The sequence below is a fragment of the Alligator mississippiensis genome, chromosome 5 (assembly GCF_030867095.1).
Source record: "Alligator mississippiensis isolate rAllMis1 chromosome 5, rAllMis1, whole genome shotgun sequence".
In the NCBI taxonomy this organism is placed as follows: Eukaryota; Metazoa; Chordata; order Crocodylia; family Alligatoridae; genus Alligator; species Alligator mississippiensis.
The window spans coordinates 163,827,943-163,852,772 of NC_081828.1; the positions used below are offsets into that span (position 1 = coordinate 163,827,943).

The window sequence follows — 24,830 nt, forward strand, 5'->3', positions numbered from 1 at the left end:
TATCTGTAAAAACTTGTAACTACCAAATTATAAATCTATTTCAATTATATACAGTTTATTAAACTGCTTAGTTCCAAGCCGTGCACGGTCTCTGATACTTTGGTACCCTCATGATGAAAACATTCCTTTTTTGTTACTATGATGATTGTTACTATAATACTTCAATGCATGACAGCACAGATAAACATCAGTGTTTTGCTTTAAATAGATCTTTTCTACTAAACATATACGATTCCTCACAGCAGTTAGTTAGATTATATAGCCCTTCCTTCTGTGGAACAGACCATAAGAGTGCAAAAGTAAAATAGCTGATCAGCTGCAAAAAAGCAACCAAAAGCCAGGATAACTAAGCTATCCAACCCACAGGAACATGCAACACAGAGTATTAGAAGGGAACTTCAGAGCCACTATTCAAGTCCAGTTTCCTACAACTGTGTCACAAATTTATCTTTTAAGCCAAACAAGGTCCATGTTGGGTTTTTTGTCCCTATTACGCTTATGGGAAGGCTGTTTCAAAACCTTGCCCTTCCAATGTGTATAAATGTTCTAAATTTCAACCTTAAATTTATTCATGGCCAGTTTATATCCATTTGTTCACCTGTATCCATTGTCATTTATCCTAAATAGCTCTTCTCGCCGTAGCATACTCCTTGATGTATTCATAAACTGTAATCACATTTCTCTTTGAGACTTCTTGCGTTCAGGTAAACGAGCCAAACTCTTTTAGCTCTCCTCTCGTAAAACAGACTCAATTTTCCCAGCCATCTTGGTAACCACCCTCCATCTGCCCTCTTTTCATTTTTAAATCATTTCATTTCTGGAATATAGGTGAGCGGAACCTCATTCAATATTCCACATGACATCTTGCCAATGCCTTGCAGAATGGCTTTGGCATGCCCCTCTCTACTAGAAATACCTCATCTATTACATGCTAGAAATGCATTTGTTTTATTCCCCACAGCTGCATCACATTGGTGGCTCATAGTAATTCTATGATAGACTAACACACCTCAGCCTTCCTCCTGTCATTTCCAACTGATGAGCAAGACTTCGTATTCTCTTCCTATTAGCCCTCCTGTGCATGACCCTGTGTTTTGTACTATGACCACTCATCCCATTTCAATTACCTTAGCCCTCAAGATCATCCACTTATTCCTATGATGTTATAGCAGAAGGCTTGATGCTCCTGCTACTTAGAGAAGGCAGGCAGCATGAGAAACATCCCGCAGGTGTGGCAGGAACCAATGAAAGACCCACCCAATCAGAAGGGAGCTGGGCTTGAATTATACCCAAGCTAGTGAGGCAGTCTATCTCTGAGAGCCATGGAGAGAGTTGCTCTTGGGAAGCAGAACTGCAGCAGGACTTTCGGGTAACATCCAAGCTGGGGTAAGCAACTCTTAAGACTTGAGGAAGGGACTAAGGGGAGGGGGAGATCCCAACAGGCCTGAGAGTAAAGAGGCCTGGGAACACACAGTAGAGGGCCTGGTGCCCAAAGGGAGAGTTGAATCCAGGAGGGGCAAGTGTCAGCACGGCCAGGGAGCCCATAGCTAAGGAGGGGCAAGGACTGGAGCCGGGACCCTGAAGTCCAGGACCGGTGCCTGTCAGCAGAGCCCGGGAGGCTGTAGCCTGAGGGGTGTTAGGAACAACGGAGAGAAAATGAGACTCATCCAAGGCACTGACATGGGGAAGATGGAGCCCACGTAATTAGCCTATAAGGCAGAGAGTAGAGACACCTGAGCTCAGGAGTGTTGAGATCAGGCTTAGGTAGCCCTGAGGCAGCCACCCTTTTACTATAAGATAACAACATTAAGGTGTGGCAGACAAGGACAGGCAAGATTACCTGAAGATAGAGCACGTTGACAAGGGCTGACGGGGTTCCAGGGACAGGATGGCCATAAATATGGTTACAGATGGTCTAATCACCATCCATATTGGTGAGGTCTTCCAACTGTACTTTAAACGTAAATTTTCTTAGCAGACCTTTTATGCTTGGTCATTACATGAAAATACTAAAGGAAGAGTAGCCCCACAACTAATCCTTGATTAACTTTATTACTTCACTCTTCACTTAGTAACTTCACTCAAACTGGTTAATTCTCCTTTCAGCATGCTCCATTTCCATCTGCTCTTTAGCTCAGGGGTGGGCAAAATACAGCCCAGAAGCCTGGTTTAGTCCACCAGCTGATTGGATCTGGCCCACAGGCAGGCTCCCACTAAGTAATTGTATCTGGCTGCGCTCTGCCTGGGGCTGAGTCCTGCTGGAAGCAGAATGTGCTGCACTCCCATCCTCCCCCACCAGCAGGCACAGCTTCTGAGCAGGGCTCCTGCTGCTGCCACTGCCTAGCGAAGTGCTGGGTTCCCTCAGCCTCCAGCAACTTCTCCTGTCCCTGCTACAGTGATCCAGCCAGCAGGCAGAGAGGGGAAGCTGCAACATTGAAGGGAATAGGATGGGCTCTGCCTTCAGCTCACTCTGGTCCTGCTTGTGCTGAGCAGATGAGCATGTGGGGGGAGGCATGAAGGAGCTTGGCTGCTCACAAAACCCTGCCATGTAGGCAGGGACAGACAGGAGGGGAGGAACAGCAGCAGGAGCCAGCATTCACTTGATGCAGCCCCGCCGAGCAGGCAGGTGAGAGAGAAGCAACAGCAGCAGAAGCCAGCGCAGGCTCGGCTGCAGCCCTGCCGGGCAGGTTTGGGACAGAGACTAAGAGAGATGGTGATACCAGGCTCAGCTCCCTGCCACCCTCCCCTCTCACAGGGGATTCTCTTGCTGCCAGCAGCAGCAGCTGCTTTCCTGCCCTTTGCAGCGCTGCTGTGAGCCAGGCAGTCAGCGCCAATCCCCTTCCCCACCTGTGGAGGGGCTGGGCTCAGCCACATCGCAAAGAGCAGGCAGGAGGGAAGCCCCCACACATGCACACCCAACCCACCCACACACCCACACTCCCTCATATACCCCGCCCCCCTCTATACCCACACACACACACACCCAGTGCTGTCCCACACACCCTACCATACACATCCCACACATACACCCTGACCCTCACCATACCCACACCCCAGATACACGCCCCCACTCCCCTACACACATCCCACACCCCGCATGCACACCCCTACACCTCCCCACACATGCACCCACATGCCCACCCCCTCATCATACCCACACACACATCCAAGTCCCACACACCCCACACCCCAACCATAAATCCATGTATGTACTCTAAACACACCCCACCTGTACCATACCCACACACACACACACAGAAGTCCCACACACCCCACTCCTCAACCACACCCATACCTACACCTACACCCACACTCCCCTCTTAACCTCTTTTCTTAAAAGAAAAAAGGACAAACACACTCTTGCACTCAGCAAGGGAAATAAAAAGCTGTCTGGTGAACTTAGCACAATGGCTCTCTACCTTCTTAGACTCAAGGCACCCCTTGGAGAATGCCAGTTCTTCTTTTTCACTCTTTTTGGCTACAGAAAAAACAGAGCAGTTCTGTTGCAAAGAACTCAAAAAGAGTTCTGTGCATTTCTGTATGAAATCTTTGGGTTTTATCTTGTGACTCATGTTTGCAAACCAAACAGTGCTAACACTCCACAGCACCATGAAGAGATCAAGGCACCACAGGGTGCCAGGGCACCCAGGTTAGGAAAGAAAAAATCCAAGATCTAGCACTAACCTTTGTTAAACCCATATGGCATTTTATTTCATTTTCCATTTACTTCCATTCCAATTATTCTTTCCTTCAAAATATGTTTTAAATTGTACATACTATTGAAGTTAGATTAATGGGTCTTTAATTGCATGCAGCACCCTTCAGCACTGGCACAGATAATTTTTTGGCAAATACTAGACAAAAACCAAATAATTCTATCAAAAAATTCACACACAGGAAATATGGTTTCACAGAGCAAATTCAATTGCTCTAAAGGTACAAGCGCAAACATTGTCTCTAAAAATTAATTTGATGTTTAACTAACCTGGTTGAAGTTTTAAAAAAAAGTCCTAAGCTTAATTTCTCAGTTGCCTCCTGTGCTCTTGTAACTAAACCAGGCTGTCATTTTAAAAGAACAGTACAGGTCATTACCCTAAAACATGGATTAAAGCTTTTGTTTGGATTTCCTTCTAGTTTTATTCACATTGTGAAAGCTGTGGGTGATGAAAGAGCAAGAGCTACAGCTGTGGCATTTAGAAAACAAATGTAATGCTTGTTAGCATACAGCAAATGAATGAAAATGTGGTCTACTAAGAACTTGTATATACAGTTAAAGGCACCACAGTGAACATAGAATCTTAAAAGATTTAAAAAAAAAAAATTATTACATTGCCAAGAAAGGCTTGGGTTGGGAGTGGAGGGGTGGGGAGGCAGTACATATTTACAGTAAAAGAAACTTTTAAAAAAAGTATTTGGAAAGCTGCCAAGTCTTTAAAGCAGGAAAAGTATTTCAATACACCATGAAATTGCCCTGAATAATTGCCCTGATTCTGGAACACATACCATCAGTGTAGACTACATTGTACGTGCACATACCTCATATAAAGTCTTGTCTTGTTTGAGAGGTTTGTTTTTTTTTCCCTGAATGTTCCTGTCCATTGGGAGTACACATGTGCCCTGCGCATTCTCATGCTGCCATGTGAAAGCATAAGGGCTGAAGGAGCAGCTATGACTCAGCCCAAGGTCCCTTGGAATTCAAAGCCCTTGAGTCACTGAGCACTTGGAAAAGGAAGGAAAGGGGCATGAGAGCCACATCAACTATAACAACTTAAAGAACCAGAAAGCTTGAACTGGTGATGGGAATGGAGTGATTTTGTACACACTTGGAAAATAGCAAAGATGTCATATTGCTCTTAGTAAAGAGGCTATTGTAGATATAGGCTGCACACACACACATTCAAATAGTCTGGGAGATTTGTCCCAGGTTTCTTCTCCTAGTAATGAAACTTACCCAGAGCCATGTGTACAGACATTCTAATGCTGTGCGCCAAAGAATGGAGAGCTTGCAGTGCTGATACTATGCAGATGGGGCAGGGAAGCATCTCAGCATGCTTTGCAGGCTTCCTTTGTCTGCTGGGCAACAGCTCTAATTGGCTAACTCAGACTACCCATGGTCAGCCTGTTTCCCTGCAGCACAAATGTGGGAATTGTGAAGGGGGCATGTTCTGCTCTTTGCTGGAGAATAGTCCAGCAAGGGACACACTGTTTCCTTGGAAGGGAAGAGGGAGTGCTGGATGACTATCTTCTCTTCTGAGACAAGCCATAAGATATACAGACATACTCTCTTCCAGAAGAAACTCTACTGGGAGTGATTTAATTTTGGTTGTTCCCAGGTTAATTTTTCTCCTGGAGTGACTACTTTTACCATGGGAGAAAAAGCCTGAATATCCGTACACTCGTGGCTTCTTCTGGCAGCAACTCTCCCAGGAGAATCTGAATGTCTGTATGAGGCCAGTCACATGTATATCACTTGGCTAAATATTTTGTAGCATTTTGAACATATGTGGGATGGAATAAATTTGCATTTTAAAAAAGATATAAGACTGAGGTATTCTTTATGATCCTATGTAAAGTTTTATTTCTTCAAAGACAGGAGAACTAGAGTGACAGCAAAAATCTATGTACAAAAAAGATTGATCACATCCAACTTTATTAGAGGCAAAAAGTAGCCCTGATAGTTCTAGTTGTCACAAAACACATAACTTTCAATGACATAGTCCTCTGCTTCTTTTTTCAAAAGAGGAAGAAATATCCCTGCACATGCCTTGGTTTCCTTCTGAATATCAGAAATCTACATCTTATCAACATCAGAGGCTTTTTGCACCAGAAAAGATGTACCAGTGGAAACTTCAAGCACAGGCATACTGCACAGATGCAACAAACAATTGACTGGTATTGGTACAGTATACCTTTCACGTGCAGATAAGTCTTTTTTTTTTTTAATACTAATGCTGCCTGTTTATTTCAGGGGTTTTATTTGAATCAAATAACACATATATTTTCAGTTACCCTGATGCAAAACAAAAATCAAAAAACCAAAAAACCCAACCCCAAACCACCATATGAAAGAGAGATTCTCCTCTTATGTACTCAGTTGTATTCACCAAGGCACTCTCCACAATTTTTAGGTAGCCCAAGATGGATCCAATTCATCCATGGCAGAAATTAAAACATAAAACTTGGTTAATAATACCTTGATGTTGTTACAAATTAATCATTTAAAACAATTTAACAACTTCAGTGACAACCTGATTAATACTTCTTGCTTAAAAAAGCTGTTGCACAAGGATGTGCCGTTAAGCTATTTTATGCACTCCTGCTTAATACAGAAGCTAAAAAAGTAGCCATGATTAGAAATTAATAAGCATACAAATTTTATATTCAGTTTTCAAATGAGAAGGTGGATGGTATTTTTCAAAGATTCAGAGAAACAGACTACCACAAAACATATCTAATCCTCTGAAAGTGACTTGAATCAGTAAAAGCAAACCAACCTCTTCTCTTTGTTAATTTTAACAAAGTATTCATTATTTAAGTATTAAAAGAATCTAGAGCAGGGTTGGGCAAAATGCAGCCTGTGGGCCAGATGCAGCCCATCAGGCCATTCTATCCACCCCGCAGGGCCCCTAAAAATTTAGAAAATTAATATTTATCTGCCCCGGGCTGCCTGTCATGCGGCCCTCGATGGCTTGCCAAAAGTCAGTAAGCAACCCTCCACCCAAAATAATTGCCTGCCCCGATCTAGAGTCCTTGCTCTAACTGCACTAATTTTTGTTCTTCATTGCATAATTCTGACCTGACAAAAATGGCATCTTTGCTGTCTTCTTTTGAGTTACGTGAACACAAGTGACAAGGGTTGAATATGACCTTTTCTGTACGAGACAAACGTATGTAATCAACTGGGATAAGTGTTTGGTACAACATTAATAATTGCAATGACTCCTATGTTCCGGAATAGATTAATTGTACACCATTAAGTCCTGACAGTTTTGGAAAACAGTACAGTATATAGCTCAGGAATAGATATTATATTTTGTGCTTTGGAAATTCCAAAGCAATATCTCCTAATAATCCAGCTAGTTTAATAATAATTTAACTAATTTATAATATGTTGTGGGTCCAATCCACATGCTTTCTTTAATTTAGTTGCATTTTCTTTGGCCTTTTACTCCCTTCTGATTCCTCACCCACACCGATGACTAAATTTCACTGGGAATTTTTGGATAGCCTATTTCAGTATCTTTCTGATTATGGTGTGGACAGACAAACAGTGTTAGACCATTTAAAACTTTAAGCATCCAGATATAAGTCAGTTTAAAATGGTTTAAACCTCCTGCTCCATTTCAGTGTTACTTGAAACACCAAGCTTTCCATGAATGCATTGCCACACTACACTGCTCCTCACCATCCTGTCCCCTCCCTTCCCTGCTCAACCCCCAACTCTTGCACACCAACTAGTTACCCTGTACAGTGCCAGAACCATTGCAACCGTTGCAACCTCTTGTCCACAGCTGACTGCAGTGTGCCTGGCCAGGGCCAGGTGGCTTCATGGGCTACTGCTTTTATGTATCTGGGTACTGGGGAAAGACTGCCATCCATGGAAGGAGACAGACTAGCCCTATAAAAGCATCAGAAAGCAGTTCTCTAAGCCCCCAGTCCCAAGGCACACAAAAGCAAACATCCAGGCAGCCCCTTCATCTTCACCCAGGCACCCCTCACACCCCTAAAACATCCTGAGATGCACTAGACCCTGGTATTTCCAGCAATTGAAGTAAACTGATTAGTGGCTTGGGGGTGGAGTTGGAGTGCTCTATTAGAGCTGCTGGAGTTTTCATAGCTTTTGAGTACATAGTGCACACTCCTGGTCAAGGAACCACCAAAAGGTTCTCTCTAAAATGCAGGAGCTGGTCTTTACTGAACTTAATTTTAGTGAGAAGGGGGAGAAGAGCAGAAAACTGCCATTGGGCTGGGTACTCACTGCCACCCTCCGGTGGTGGTTTGAGAGCACTACTATACCTGAAAGGTGACAGTTCTACTTCTTAGAACCCTTAGCCATGAACGTGGGAACACCCCTGACTTTGTCACTGGTTTCAGGTATCCTTTCTTGGAACGGTTCAAGTGTTATGTCTGTCTGCATTCTAAGAGTTACCTTCTGTTGTACTGTTTCCAGGATGCCAAAGTTTAAAATAAGCTACTATTATGAAAGCTAAGCTCAAAAAGACAAGTAAAGAAACAAAACAGTTACCTTCTTTGACTATGTTGTCAGTGAAAAGACTTGTTAAAATAGTGGCAGGAAGTGTTCCATTGGCTAGCAGGATCCCAGTGAGCATTGCCAACTTTGTCTGCTCTGTTTCAGAAAAGGCTTTAAGGAACAGCAGCAGCTGTGGATCAGACAAGACATCATACAATTACCACACAAAACTGCAGTGAATAGTAAAGAACATAAAGGGCCTCATTACTAGCTCTTTATTTCTCAAAAAGTCCTGCCAAAGTCAAGAGCAATACTTGTGGATTTGAAGTGCTTTTTTCCATGCTCACAGCAGAATGACAAAATTTACTTTCATACTCTGTGACACTTCTTCCACAGATTGTCTCACTGATGAAAATGAAATCAGAGTTAGGCATTACTCTGTATCACTAAGGGAAACAGGACCCACCTCTTCATATTTATAATTAAGTGTAATTTCATTATGGGTCTGATCCAGGGACCTTTAAAGTCAATGGCAGTCTTTTTCTTTGATGACAATAGTCTAAAAGGGAGGCAACAGCCTTCCCATTAATGTCTTCAACATGCTTTGGATCAGGCCCTATAGTTGCAGTTTTTTGATTCAACAAAAATATCAAGTATGCAAATACCAAGGGATAAGATAGCTTCCAGTTTTCCATTTTGGGCTAGAAGTACAGAATATAAAATTACAACAGGTGCTTCTATTGGCTTAATTTTAAAATGATGTTTTGAGTTAAACAATACTAATATCTAGATAAACTGAAAGAGAAATTCAGGTACACAAGCTGCTGTTGAGACCTTATGATTCCCATTCCTAATTACAGGAAAGCAGCAATTAGCTTAAGAAGAAAGTACAAGCCTCCCTGCTGTCTATAGCATCATATGATTTGGCCTGTTCAGGGAAAATAAGAAAAAACACAGAACAAACATGAACCTCTTAAGATTTCTAGGAAACTAATATTTATAAGTAGCTAGCTTCAGAAGTGTCACTAAAAACAAAAAAAATCTTTTCCTTTATCTGAAGTTCAAAACCTACATGGATATTAAATCTGTTTTCAATTTCCTTTAACATCTACACATATCAAGATTCAACCCCTTCAGCCCTCCCGCCAAAAAAATCCTGTAAGGGTTAAAATACATCATCTCTCATCCCTACATGGACTAGAATGATGTAAAACAAATTTTCCCCAGCAACAAAAAAAAACATATATTGTTTAAAGCCAGGATTTTGGGGGGAAGGTATTATCACTAAAACACTAAGCCAGTGTGAGCCGCTATCTAGACTCCCCACTGTTGTCTCACCAGATGAAAGGCATTGCCACTTACATACTGGGACCTACCTCTGTATGGTGACAGAATCTCTCACCTGTTTCCTTTCGGATGACAACAAAACTTTTAAACTGAAGACATCCAAGAAGTTTCTTGTTAAATAATCTTGAGTTTTACAAAGTTCACAAAAGTTACTAATAAATGTTTGGGGGAAAAAAAGTTACATCCTCTTTGAATTTGTGACTTGAAATAAACAAGGTTTTTTTCTCTCTCTAGGCTTTAAGCTGTTGATTTAATCATTTTGGACTGTGCAAGCCAAAACAGTCCTCTCTCTTTTTAACAGATTGCTGCCAACTATTTAAAACACCCAATTTTAGTTTAAAAGAATTAAAATAATTGAAGGCACAAGGGCCTGAAGGTGTAACTTTGTTCCTTCTGCCAAACTGTGACATGGAAACAAAAAAAGTAAGAGATGCAGATGAATGGAAGATCATTCATAAATGCAATAATGAGAAACACCTGGATATGCTATATAGCAAAAACTGCATTTACCTGGTAAAATAATGGCTTGGGTCAAAGCTCAGAGGCCAGATTTACAGTGGAGGCTGATATATATATATATATATATATATACACATACACACACACACACACACACACACACACACACACACACACACATTAATTCATTCATTCACTATATAAATATAATATATATAGTGAATATTTAAATCTAAAGCCAGTGAAAATATTTGATTCATGGCCTGATTAAATGTTTCCTTATTCTAACATTCCACACCTGAAATGTGTCTACAGAAAGAAAACATACCATATTTTCTCTCATCTAACATGCCTCTGAATATAATAATGCAACTTGTTTTTGAAAGGCAGAATAAAGAAAAAAATATTTTCCAAACTTATGGCTGCAGAGAGCAGGGACAGAGCCTAATCTTCAGCTGACTTGTTCTCCCTTTCCTGCTGCACTAAAACGCTGGCCACTGTTGAAGACTGGTCTTCATGGATGCAACTATGATTCTGAAAAGACCTGTGAAAAAGAAGAGACCAGAAACCCTAGCAGATACTAAGGCCACACTAATTGTTTGATTAGTGGAACATCAAGGCCAGTAAAAAGGAGAGGCTATTGTTAACATTTCTGGAGTGAAGAACAATGGGCCATTAAGTCAACTAACTTAGTTGCCTGAATAGTAATACCAGAGCTGCTGCCAAATGGAGCAGAGATCATAGCAAATTGCTTCCATCTTGGGCAGAAAATCAGCTTTCTTACTTAATGCACACACCTGAATTTTGAGGGTCCGATTTTTTTGGGGCAAAGGTGCATAAATAATGCAAGAAAATAAGAACATAAGAACACAAGGACTGCCATTTACTGGGTCAGACCATACGTTCAAGTTGGTCAGTATATATCCCTGACCAGGAAGGAGTTTCTGGTCAGAAGGGCCCTGGGGGCCTGCAGGCCCATTTTCCTGTCTCTGCTCTGTTCACGTCTCCAGGAAGTTTCCCTGGGCAGAGTCCGTGAACTTGTTCAAGGGCCAGCGGGCACTGTCCAACATACTCTGCTTGGTGCCCTCCTTTGGAGCACTTGTTTTAAACCTGTAACCTCACTCCCATCCCTGTTTTTCTCTTCAGTTGTCCGCAAACTCAGTTGATGCATACCCAGTAGCCTCCTCTAACAACATGGGGGAAGAGGAGGTTAACCATTGTTCTGTAGGCATTAAGCCCAATGCATCAAATAAGCCTGTGTCACATGATGGTAGAGAGTTGAAAGAGAAGGTTGAACTGGACATGACCAGGGTTTTTTTCCACTGTTCCTCCCTTACTTGCAGTCTCCAGGATTCAAGGTCTAGGAAGTTTTGATTCAGAGGCCAGACCCCTAACTCCCATGATCAATAGCTACTAATGCCCCTTTCCTCCAAGATTTTGTCCAATCCCTTTGTGAATAGGCTAAACAATCAGCTTCTATAGCATCTTGTGGTAATGACTTCCACACTTTAATTATACACAGGGCACATCTACATGTGCTTTAATGTGCATTAGCCTATTTTAATGCGCATTAAAGTATTATAAAAAAAACCTGTGCACTTTCACTAATGCGCCTTTTTCTAGTACCTCACAATGGTGGTTCTCAGTTTAACGTGCATTAGCAAAAGTGCATTAATGAACATGTAGATGCCCCCACTGTGTGAAAGAACTTTCTGTTACTTTTAAACTTACAGACTACTAGTTTCATTTTATGACCCCTAGTTTTTGTTTTGAAAGAGATGGTAAATAAATCCCTATTTACTTTATCTTCATTATTATGTCCCCCCACTCAAGCATCTTTTTTCTTTAGCTTCTCCTCATATGGAACTCCTCCATACCATTAATCATCTTTGTGCTACCTTTCTCTGCATCTTCTCTAGTCTGCCTATAACCTTTCTGAGGTGTAGGGACCAAAACTGGCACACTATTCATATGCAAATGCATAATAGACTTATACAGGGGCATAGTGATACTTTCCGTTTTGTTTACCCATCTCTTCTTAATAATTCCTCATGTGTAGTTTATCTTTATGGTGGCTGCTAAGCATTGAGCTGCTGTTTTTAGCAAACTGTCCACAATGACTTTCAAATCTCTTCCCTGTGTGGTAACAGCTAAATGTAGAGCCTATTATAGTATAAGTATCATCTGGGTTATTTTTGCTCATATGTATCACGTTGCATTTATCTACACTGAGTTTCATCTGCCATTTAGCTTCCTATTTGCTCAATAGTGCCAGATCCTCCTGTAGTTTCTCACAATCTGACTTGGTCTTTGCCATTTAGAAGAATTGTGTCCTCCACCATTTTGGCCATCTCGCTACTCACCGTTTTCCAGATCATTTATGAATATGTTAAGCAGCACTGGTTTCAACAAAAATCCCTGGGGGAACCTCTCTGTTTGCTTTTTTCATCTTGAAAACTGACCATTTATACTCATTCTGTTTTCTGCCTTTAAAAAAAACAATGTGTAATCCACAAATTGACCTTCCCTGTAATCCCAAGACTACCTAAATTTGTTAAAAGCCTCTGATGGGGAAACCTGTTTAAGTCTAAGGGTTTTCAGAAATCCAGACTGCATTGTCAGATGAATCACTCTGATCTGCCTGCTTATTGACAGCTTCAGTAAAAAAAGAAAAAAAACTCTAGTAGGTTGGCTACACATGATTTCCCTTTGAAAGAATGCCATGTTGATTCCTCCCCAGCAACTCATGTTCATCCATGTGTCAACAATTCATTCATTTATTTCTTTTATTATTGCTTCTACTAATTTTCCAAGAAGAAAAGTTACTAACTGGTGTGTAGTTACTTGGCTCCCATCTGGAGCCTTTTATAATATGGGAGTCACATTGGTAACCCTGCAGTCCTCTGGTAATAAGGCTGTTTTTAGCGATAGGCTGCATACTACAGGTAAGAGTTCAGCAATTTCTGATTTGACATGGTATCAATATATCGTAACTCAGATTTTTACTCTATGATCTGTGTACTGAAATTGCCAACAAGGCTATTAGCAGAAGAATACTGCTTTATTTTTTACCAAACAGGTATTTGCTTTCTTGGTACAATTCCTATCCCTTCCTTCATGAACGACTGGTGCCTCCTGAGACTTGGGGGTAGGGAGCACCATGGCAGTGAGTGGTGAGTGGGGACCACCTGCAGCTGCTGGCATTCGTGGCAGCGAGCGGGGACCACCTTCAGATGTCACCGGCTGCGTTGGCTGCAAGGGGGGGGGGGGGTGGGCAACAGCAACCGCCTGCAGAAGCTGCCGGCAGCCAATCTCGGGGGGGGCACATGCCCCACATCTGTGCCCATCCTATGTGCCACCTATGCCTTCCTTCCCCATTTTATCAAGTAAACAAAGTAGAATTTTAAAAACTCCTAGGAAACCACCAGTGTCCTTTATTTTAGCAATTTAGTATCCTGACCAGCTTACATCTGAAATGCAATGTGATCCATTAAAGGCTCTAAGGACAAATTCAGTAGAAGTTGAGTTGTACCCATTAGTGTCACATTTGGATTCAAGCCATTTTTAGAGCCATGGCAAGAGACTCCTGAAACACTGGAATGAAAGAAAAAGGGAACGAAAGTTCTTTAACTATCAGCTCTTAATAATATATGGTTATTATTCAGGAATACTTTTGCACTTATATATGAAGACAGGAGACTTGAGTATATATGCTCTTATTCTTAATAGGGAAAACAACCCAGTGTATTAAAAAACCACAACATTTATCACCTGAATGCAAGAACCCTATAAACTGAGTTTCTTCATGTCTTTAAAAGTTACTGCACACACTGAACCTCCTCACATTTTCTCAGATATACTTCTTCTACCAGGACTTTTGGAACTGGTTCCAGTGAAAACGTTCTTGAAGTTTATTTCAGTACAGTATCTTTATAACAGGAACTTCGTTTTCCTATCTGACAGTCAATGGTTACCACACTAGTGGCACTATAATACTTGTATTAAAAAAACAGACAAACATCTATAGAGAAGCATATCTATTACATACAGATTAATTTAAAAGGTATTATTATACAATTCTCGTTCAACTGCAATACATATCCTCCAATTAGAATTTAGTGGGGAAAAATAATTAGCTCATTTAGCCATCAAAAAAATGAAAATGCTCCTTTTAAAACTGCTGCTGTAGATTTTTGTTGCCAGTTATATGAAGAGATCTTCCTTCACCATCCTTGGTACAAACCTCTCTAGGACTCCTTGTTAGATTTGCATGGGCATCCACAATTTCAGAATAACTTTGAACCTCCTGCTGAGTGCTAAGTTATTTTTTATCTGCGGTTAGATAGATACAGTAATATCAGTGTGCATTACAAATCTAGACTAGATCCAGATCTCAAAGTAAAATGTTAGACTCTGGCTCCAATACTGTATTCCTAGCACGCTTAGGAACTCCCACTTATTTCAGTGGGACTTTTGAGTGCATAATGAGCATAAGATCAAGTCTAATATGCTACATTTGAAAATTATTTTTTAACCTTTAAAAGAAATTCTGTACCGAGAAAGATACCATTTTTATTTACAATGTGTGTAACATTTAAAGTTGTATAATACCACTTCATCGCTGCATCACATCATTTGGATGCAAAGGCAAAGGGGTCAAGACAAAGCTGCCACCTATTTAGAAAGTATAGTTTTTCCTTGACAATATCATTACTTGAGGGGGGTTGTTGCTTTAAAATTCATGACATTGTTTTCAGGATATCTGCAAAAGTTGCTGGATTGTTAGCACTGTAGAATAAAATCACTTTTTATATCCACAGTAAAGAATAGCAAGCTCCCCACAATATTCTATGATTATGACACTACTCTCTTCTGAATATATATAGAGTCCTTACACACACACACACACACACACACACACACACTCTCTCTCTCTCTCTCCTCTGAATCTATACATAGAGTCCTTATCAGATTGCTTAAAATGCCAACTTCCTGGTATCCTACTATGTAGGATCCAGTTTGTTTCATTAGGAAAACAGGAACAACACTGAAGCACCTTGTACCATATTTTATGATTTGTGTGTTAGGATTTACTAGTATAGAACAAAATCTGCTCCTCTGCCCTTTTCTATTAAGTTGATGATTGAGAGTACGGGCAGGAGTTTCCCTTATTCTTGACACAAGTTATTTAGGAAACAGCAAGGAGCATTTTTGAAAGGTGACACTAATATATTACTTTGTATTCAAAGAAATACTTTTAATGAAGTATTTTTTTTTTTTTTTTTTTTTGAAAAAAGACTTGAGTCTTAAAATCAAATAAAAGTCAAGGGTTCCTATATGCACTATAGAGGCTGTACCCTTAAAGATATATCTGTATTTGAAGTTTTATTTTTTCCTTAAATTAGGAACATCTTAATTTCAATGATGCCTTATATTTCAAGAAATATGGTACACATGCTGTATGCTATATACATCTATTGATATATGTGCACTATGTAGATCAAAGACTAATCCTTATATTTGGCATAAAAACTGAACAGTATACACATTTACACAAGTAGAAGAACACAATTCAGACTCAAGTTCTTTTTGGAGTCTTCTGTGATACCTCAGGTCTAATAGGTTAACTTGGACTGCAACAATTCACAGCACTGCCCAGATACATACAGGACCCACGAACTACTGGCATGAGTTTGAACTAACAATATGAAATGGGATGCTTTGTTCAACCCCCCTTAGCATATTTAGCCACCATGCTTGGACATGCTTTCTAATTACTTTTCAATCTTTAAACAAAATAAACAGAGAAATTAAACGCTCCCCATCATAAAGAAAATCCCACTATAAGCTCTAGTTTTACTAGGTCCTTGGAAGAAAAAAAAAAAAGCAGCAAATTTAAAAATGAGGGCAGGGGGCAGGACTTTGCATCTTGCTCCCCCCCACCATGTTTTTTAAGGTGCCCATCTTCAGCAATGTCTCATTGACGGCTTTTTCTTTGGTTTTTTGGGGTATTTTTAAATAGCATGACCACAAAGAACAGTCAAATGAAAGGTAACGAGTGCCAACTGCCACCTAAGATAACCTCACTTTAAAACACAAACACACACACACCCAGCCTTCTTGTTTAAAATGAAAATGCTGGTCTAGCCATGATTTTCAGATGGTTTCTCTCAGATCGCTAGCACATGGACATTAAGTGCTCCAAGCTGCCTGGTGAAACTAGGAGACTCATTTTTACTGCTGGGACTGTGCGTGTAAATCACTTCCTCATGTATCATCAAGTCATCACTTCTCTTGTCTTTTTAACAGTAACCTAGATTTAGCTCCTTGAACTACTAAAAAGAAAATAAATCATATAGGAACATGTATTAGAGTACTACTACACCCATCACAAATCCTGTTTATTAACACCTACTCAAATGCTTTATTGCACAAATCAGAAAAAGGCACAAAGTATTCAGTGGAAAGGGATCCATCTAAAAACACTGGGATTTTTCAACCAAAATTGCTTTTGGGTCAAGTTGCTGTTGCAACTTACATGAAAGAATAAATATTCAAAGTAAAACAAAGTCTTCCTTGAGACCCTCCATCAGGACTACAGATGCCAACCACAATGAAGCTGGGACACACAGACCCTAATCTATGGTATAAGCACTTGCAGTCCTCAAGTGAGAAGATGAATTGCCCTCAACAAGAATCCTGCTAAGAGGTTTGAGTTATAGTGGTGATACAGGGGAAAAAGAAATGAATTGACTGCTCAGAGTTTTTCACTCAAGTACTAACCTAACCCAGGAGAGGATCCATGGGGTGCAGTAGTGAGGTCATGCTGCCTGCGTGCTACAAAAGCAGAAAGCTCACTCAGCTCTCTAGCTTATCAACACAGCCCCTGGCTGGAGGCCCCCCCACCAATTTTCTTACAGCTCCAGAAACTGGGGGATGTGAGGGGGTGGTAAGCACCACTGCTACTTGCTCTTCTTCTCCCCACCACTAATCAAATGAAAGCTGGAGCTAAGCCCTGCTACCGGTCATCCTCTATTCTCTTGCTGCTGAATTCAGCAAGGGGGCAAAATGGCACACTGATCAGCTGAGAAGCTCAAAGTACAGAGCTCCAGCAGCAGCTGTGCTGACATAGCGGTGATCTCCTAGAGCTCACTGTACCAAACAGCAATGTGAGCTCCCCATGCACAGCGAGCTCTCAGAGCTCTCTGGTATCCAGGATTAGACCGAGGGGGATGAAGCCATCCACGCCCCTTTCTGCTGTATGGTACATACTCAGGGAGATCTCTTCACTGCCCGAACTACAGAGCTGAAGGGGCTGGGGCCACAACACTTTCACTGCAAAGCTAGATCCAACCACAACTTAATGCAAACTCATTCTATATAACTTGTGGGATCTAACAAGCTTGGAGCCTAAGAAGCTGAAAAATGGCTTTTTATCTGTGAATTTGAAGTAAAGACATCAAATGTGTAGTGTTGGAGTCATTACTTACCTTCTAAATACACAATCTAAATGATCTACCATACAAGACTCCTACCAGCATTGTCAATCACTACCGAAAGAAAAATATTTCCATGCGCATTTGGCAGTCAGAGCTTCTGCTGATGCTACCAACAAGGGTGACAATTAGTACTAAGAAAACTTTATTTGTTGTTTTAAACTCAGGTTACCTGGGTAGTGGAAACAGAACTTGGACCATTAACTCATTTCACATGCGCAAACCAAGAACAGGAAGTTAGCCTTAACTGAGCATTAGCCATGGCAAGGGGAAGGATGGAGGATGCTTCCTGTTCTGAGCTAACTTATTTAACACTACCTTGGCTATTTCTACACTGTACTGCAATCTCTAGAGCAGACATCCCCAGACAGCTACTCTGTTGCTGTTGCTTAACACTCAGTTAGCTGAGATGACTGTAGGCAATTTTTCCTTGGGGTTGTGGGGGGGCATCCTCTAAAATTTACTCCATATGGGGCACATCTACACATATAATTAATGTGACTGAATATACTCCAGCTCAAACTGAGCCAGAGTAAACAAATCCTGATGTCACCATCTACACATGCATTTAAATAGTAATTTGCTGTGCTGCCAGATACCACTTATATCTGACAGCACTATCTGTAAGTGCAGTAAATTAGTCTATTGCACCCTAATTGCTGCACATGTGTAGACAGCGATGCTCTACTGCGAAGCAAATTAGTCTGCTGTGCAGTAAAGCATCTTGTGTAGAAGCACCTACTGATTAGAATCCCACAGTAGCACAACTGTGACACAAATTTTAAAAACATGCAAGATTCAAAATGAAGTGAGAGGCAGTCGTAATTTGAGTTTACAAAGCCTTCATTTAATATGCAGAGAGCTTTTTGGGACTTGAGAAGTGCTGACTCAAAGTTCATGTCAATGATTATAGTAATTAAGATCAAGAACATCAGATTTGTGTGGGGAACAGAGGTAAATTTAAGTCTTTGATGAGTGATGTACTGAGCAATCAGCATTGGTTTAAGAGAGAAGCTGACCTCAGCTGCAAAAATAAACTTCTAAACAAGCAAGAATTGTGTAAGTGCCATTTCTAATTCACAGTGCATGAGGTCAGTCTGAATATTAAACAAAGCATTCCTGCACGTAGTCTTTGCATATATTTAGACCCTTTTCCATATTCTCTCTCTTTCGGATATTAGACTGAGGACAGGTTGTGCCCAGAGTAGCACTGACCATGTGCGTATTATTCTAATCACTAACTTACTGTACAATGCATATTAGTTCTGGCTATAAAGGCCACTACTAGGAGTTAATGTTAACATTTCTTTCAAATGAAAAAAGACTCCCCGCTATGATTCCCGCCCTCCCCCCCCCCCCCCCCCCCACCACTTTCAACCCAACCCCACTATCTCATAAATCATAGTGGCTTACCACATTTACTTTAGTCTAAATAATAATGGTGGCATCTGCCAATTTGTTAATTACTTTTATCAACTCAAAGGCATACATTTAATATCTTCTAAATACTTAGGGCTCATCCTTCTACTTTGACACATCACACTCATTTACTCCTCAGAGAAGGAGTTTTGCTGATTGTCATATGTGGTGGATTTGCATCTAAACTAAAAACATATAGGTTTGATACAGCTCTGTGTTCTAGTAGCCAAGAAGGTGGTATCTTCATTTCAGTGAATGTTCTACCAGAGTGCTCCATAGCCAGGACAGCACCAAGAGCAGGCTGAAAATGGATTTGGTTAGGGTAGCAATGATCCAGCATACACCTCATTGAGGCTGAACTCCTCAATGAGTTTTTTGCCTCAGTGTTCCTAAGCGAGGGGCACGACAAGTCTCTCACTGGGATTGTAAAGAGGCAGCAGTAAGGCACCAGACTACCATGTGTAGACCCTGAGATGGTGCAGAGTCACTTGGAGGAACTGGATGCCTTTAAGTTGGCAGGCCCGGATGAGCTCCATCCGAGGGTACTGAAGGCACTGGCTGACGTCATTGCACAGCCACTGGCGGGAATATTTGAACACTCATGGTGCACGGGCCAGGTCCCGGAGGACTGCAAATGGGCCAATGTGGTCCCCATTTTCAAGAAGAGGAGGAAGGAGAACCCAGGCAACTATAGGCCAGTCAGTCTCACCTCCATCCTTGGCAAAGTCTTTGAAAAAATTATCAAGGCTCACATTTGCGAGAGCCCGGCAGGACAAATTATGCTGAGGGGAAACCAGCACGGGTTCGTAGCAGGTAGATCATGCCTGACTAATCTAGTCTCTTTTTATGACCAGGTTACAAAACGCCTGGACGCAGGAGTAGGGGTTGTCGTATACTTAGACTTCAAGAAGGCCTTCGATATGATATCCCACACCATACTGGTGAACAAGTTAAGAGGCTGTGACTTGAATGACCACACAGTCCGGTGGGTGGCAAATTGGCTAGAGGGTCGCACCCAGAGGTCGTAGTGGATGGGTCGGTATCAACCTGGAAGGGTGTGGGCAGTGGGGTCCCGCAGGGCTCGGTCCTTGGACCAATACTCTTCAATATCTTCATCAGCAACTTGGATGAAGGTGTGAAGTGTACTCTGTCCAAGTTTGTGGATGACACAAAGCTATGGGGAGAAGTGGACACGCCAGAGGGCAGGGAACAACTACAAGCAGACCTGGACAGGTTGGACAAATGGGCAGAAAACAACAGAATGCAGTTCAACAAGGAGAAATGCAAAGTGCTGCACCTAGGGAGGAAAAATGTCCAGCATACCTACTGCCTAGGAAATGACCTGCTTGGTGGAACGGAAGCGGAAAGGGATCTTGGAGTCCTAGTGGACTCCAAGATGAACATGAGTTGTCAGTGTGACAAAGCCATCAGAAGAGCTAATGGCACTTTATCGTGCATCAGCAGATGCATGACGAACAGATCCAAGGAGGTGATACTTCTCCTCTATCGGGCACTGGTCAGACCGCAGTTGAAATACTGCATTCAATTTTGGGCGCCACACTTCAAGAGAGATGTGGATAACCTGGAGAGGGTTCAGAGAAGGGCCACTCGTATGGTTAAGGGCTTGCAGGCCAAGCCCTATGGAGGAGAGACCGGGAACCTGGACCTTTTCAGCCTCCGCAAGAGAAAGTTGAGAGGCGACCTTGTGGCTGCCTATAAGTTCATCACAGGGGCACAGAAGGGAATTGTTGAGTATTTATTCACCAAGGCGCCCCCGGGGGTTACAAGAAATAATGGCCACAAGCTAGCAGAGAGCAGATTTAGACCAGACATTAGGAAGAACTCCTTCACAGTTCGAGTGGCCAAGGTCTGGAATGGGCTCCCAAGGGAGGTGGTGCTCTCACCTACCCTGGGGGTCTTCAAGAGGAGCTTAGATAAGCATCTAGCTGGGGTCATCTAGACCCAGCACTCTTTCCTGCCTATGCAGGGGGTCAGACTCGATGATCTATTGAGGCCCCTTCCGACCCTAGCATCTATGAATCTATGAACCTTGCAGTAGTAGTATGAAACATATGGCCCACAAACCAGATCTGGGTCACAGAGGGGTTCATCTGGCCAGCAGAGCTTCTAGCTATGACCGCCAGCAGCAAAGGAGTTCATGTCACCACCACTCAAACCTCGTTGCCCAAGCTCAACCCCCATTGCCACTGGCTGCCAAAGCCTGTGTTCAGGTGGCCAGTACCTAGGAGGTGAAAACACCAAAATTTGGCCTTTTCTGTCACCACTGGCAGCATCACAACCTCTTAGCCTTCATTCAGAATATTATAACTCCGTTTATTTTATAACTAACCCTGTCTTGAATGTAACAGCCACAGAACATTATTGAAAGTGGCAGTTGGCAACAGGGGTTGTGCAGTGGCATTAACTCCCTGGCTGCCAGCCCTGCCAACACAATGGCTCTGGCAGCTATAATGAGAATCCCCACAGTTCAGTTCTAGAGGTGGGTCACCCCGCAGTCCAGATCTGGCCTGCCAAATCAAGCTTGATACTCCAAACCTAATTTACTTTGGCAACACTTTGAGAAAGACTCAGTTACAAACTACAACTGCTACCTCAAAGTTGCAGTTTCCACCCTGTGTTCCAGCTAAGTTAATTCAAAACAACAAACAGCAGTAGCATTTAAAAATATGCAATTACATGAGATATAAGATATGTGATATTAAACTCCAAGAGATACTGCCATATAACATTACCTTTTTGATTTCCTCTTCAAATGCCTTCTCCAAATATTTATATCTCCTGATGAGTTTATTAAAGACCTAAATATAAGAGTAGACTGAAGTTAAAAAGAAAAAAGAAAAAAAATGTAGCCAGCAATTTCTATAGGAGAGCAGGAAAATTGCATTGCCCATAGCCAGTCAATACAGAACACGCAAAGCACTTCAAACATTTTTTCTATGTCTTATCACAGAGGATTTATTTACCTATAGGAGAGGGGAAAGCTGGGATTGCTGGCTTGCCATACCTTTACATTCTACATAGATTTCTTTTAAATGGTACTAAATGTGGTACTCCCACCAAGTACCATCAGGTGAGTGCTGTGCACATTTCTGCTACAACTGCATCCTTAGCCTCATGGAATTACTATAAAATAAATGGTCTATTCACACATGTACTCTTCTTCAGTGCTCCTGCCTATTACATTGTTTGACAATGGATCCTTAGAAATAATGCTGTGATTTGTGCTTAGCAATATTTGAAGCAGAAGGCAATTAGTGGAGCTTTTCTAGCTCCAGGCTCCAGAGTTCTCGTTCCCAGCTCGTCAACCCTGCTTCCCATCTCCCTGTTGCCTTTAAAATTTCTTTATGGATGTATTTAGGATAAGAGATCTCTGCTCTACACATAGCAGCCTAAGGAAGCTGGGGGAACTGAACCAATAAATTGTAGTAGTGTCATGAAGTTAATGTACTGAATATTTTTGCTAAACAAAGGCCTTTTATCTGAGACTTGAACACAAAACAGGAGTCATTACTCCTACACTCATAATAACTCTGTTTAAATAAGCCCATATGTACAGAAGTACAACATAAAGCTAAAGAGAATGTTGGAATCTCAGAATATTGGCAAACTCTTTAAGGAACAGGCTCTATAATACTTTTTTAGACAAAGAATTGTAAATTGTGACCAGATATTCCTACACATCTTTTTCCTTACCTAATATGTATAGGTTAGAGTGGAGAAAAGCAGATTACTACTTAACTGTACTTAAGTGTTCTGTCACTAGTGACCTGCAAGGTCAGGTTGCAGATTTCTCATTATAATCCTCCCTAAAATTTATAAACAGGCTATAAGTGCCTGTCAGTCACAGGGTCCCTTTTCTACCCTGACCTGAGCATTGTTTCGGATGGCATCATGATCTTCATCTGCAGAAAACACACAGTGGGTGGTCATTTTGCTCTTGTCATTGTCATCTATGCGTGTCCCTCCAGGGGCTGGGGGGAGAAAAAAAAAAGGAAAGCACAATAAATACTTACTAATAAACACATAAGCTTTAGTATCTTTGAGATAAAGAGATTAATAACTAGTATTGGGTACAACGGAAAAGTAAAGTAGTGCCCAGCCAGAGAATGCCTAGGTTGTGGTTATATTTGGAACATATAGAGAAACTAACAGGATTTTCAGTGTGCCATATCCTGCAGTTCATACTACCCTCAAAAGAACTGGGGGATTTGGGTCATAACAAGGAAGTTCATCTGGTTTTGGGGACAGCGCCCTGTTGTCATCTGAGAGTACTGGTTGATACTACCTAAACAATTTGCTAGCACCATTATGTTAATTTTCATTCATCCTTATAAACACTAATTACTTCTTTTAGTACCTGAAATATATTTCAACTCTTCCCCGATTATTGTACCTAACAAATTTCGGGCATTTGACCATAACAAAATGAGGTTTAGCAACATCAAATATGTTAAGTATTCAACTACAGCTGCAATTCAAGTTACAGTAAATTGTAAGAATGAGGAGATACAGTTACTGTACACGAGATTACTGATATGGTATTATAACCAAGCATCCCAGACAAAATTTGAAAGCAAGAGATGCAAAAAAAGTGTTTATGGTAAAATTAACATTGCTTGCGGGAAACAGACTAAATGCAAAATGGAAAGTACAAAGAATTCAAATGTAAAAGCCAGTAGATTATTGCTTACTAGAAGCTTTTTCTGCTTACCAATTTTATACTACTATAATAAAAATAACAAACAACTAGGTGAGGTTGGATCAAATAAGTATCTAGACAGATTAAACAGATTAAGTTTAGTTTTTGTAGAACAATTCCTACACTATATAACGAGGACTCCCTCTGAAATGTTATGCTAATGTAAGAAAAGTCTTTAAGCAATGTGCACAAATTTTACCCAACATGCTGCCAGCTACCAGTATGTCAAAGAGTGTGTCAGCATAACGACGGTAATCTAGCCTCGAGCCTGTTGCATCCAAGAATTTGGCTGCAGCTTCCAGGTCATTCCCAGCTTCATTGAGGCCTTGGACAATGGTATCCCTGAAGACTGTGGGTTCAAATTTCTCCTTTTCATCTAGGAAACACAAGTCAGATATGCACACAATTATACCATATTAAACCACAACTGAAAAAAACAAAAGAAACAAAAACAACCCTTGGGAAATTAAAGGGAAAAAAAGCACTGGTGCAAAATTAAAAATGCATGTGAAGAATTTTCTACTCTAATTTTTCTTAGTAAAGGTCAGTGGCATTTAACATATGTAAATCTTAGAGAAGAAATAAAAACAGCAGTTTCCCGAGTTGCAGACAAGACAGAAGGAAACTGCAATATTACCATTTATACTCAGAAAGAAACAGTTCTTTGAAACAGTGGCAACCAGTGATTCATGGCCTAGGCGAATCTCCCAGCTGAATTTGATTAACAAACAGATTTTGACCTCCAAACAACATTTAAGTCAACGCTATTAGTCATAATAGAAACCCTAGCAAAGCCCAATGAGCTTAAGGAGAGAGTAACATATCCCTTCTGTTATTCCCTCAGCCTTCTGTAAACACATGCACATACAACAGCTTCACAAACACAGTTGCGAATGCCACAAATAAGCAAGAGCTATACAAACTATTATTTTCAAAATTGTTTATGATACCAAACGCATACTGGGTACTTCATTGAACAGTGTGAATTCAAAGTCCCTAAGACCTTTAGGAATAGTTGGTAAAATCTGTGGGCAAGGAAGGAGCCCCCCAGGGGGCACTTGCCTGCCTGTACACAAATGCCAGGAGCTTGGGGAATAAGCAGGAGGAGCTCATCCCCCTGCTCAGTGCAAACAATTACGATGTCATAGGGATCACGGAGACCTGGTGGGACTCCACCCATGACTGGACCACGGGGATA

The 24,830-nt window shown here is 41.3% G+C and overlaps 1 protein-coding gene across 5 annotated transcripts in view; it reads right to left on the reverse strand.

The window, feature by feature from the left end:
* The window catches only part of BZW2 (basic leucine zipper and W2 domains 2), a 104,831-nt gene that overhangs the window by 22,328 nt on the left and 57,673 nt on the right, over window positions 1–24,830 (reverse strand). For all 5 annotated transcript variants that reach the window (XR_009462634.1, XM_019497807.2, XM_059728953.1 and 2 more), the window contains 4 exons: window positions 23,832–24,008; window positions 22,801–22,904; window positions 21,666–21,731; window positions 8,246–8,381 (listed from right to left, as the gene is read on the reverse strand). Coding sequence is in view for 4 of the 5 variants with exons in the window: in XM_019497807.2 (XP_019353352.1) it covers window positions 8,246–8,381; window positions 21,666–21,731; window positions 22,801–22,904; window positions 23,832–24,008 (483 nt within the window). In the remaining variant the exon portion in view is untranslated. The remainder of the gene's footprint in view (window positions 1–8,245; window positions 8,382–21,665; window positions 21,732–22,800; window positions 22,905–23,831; window positions 24,009–24,830) is intronic.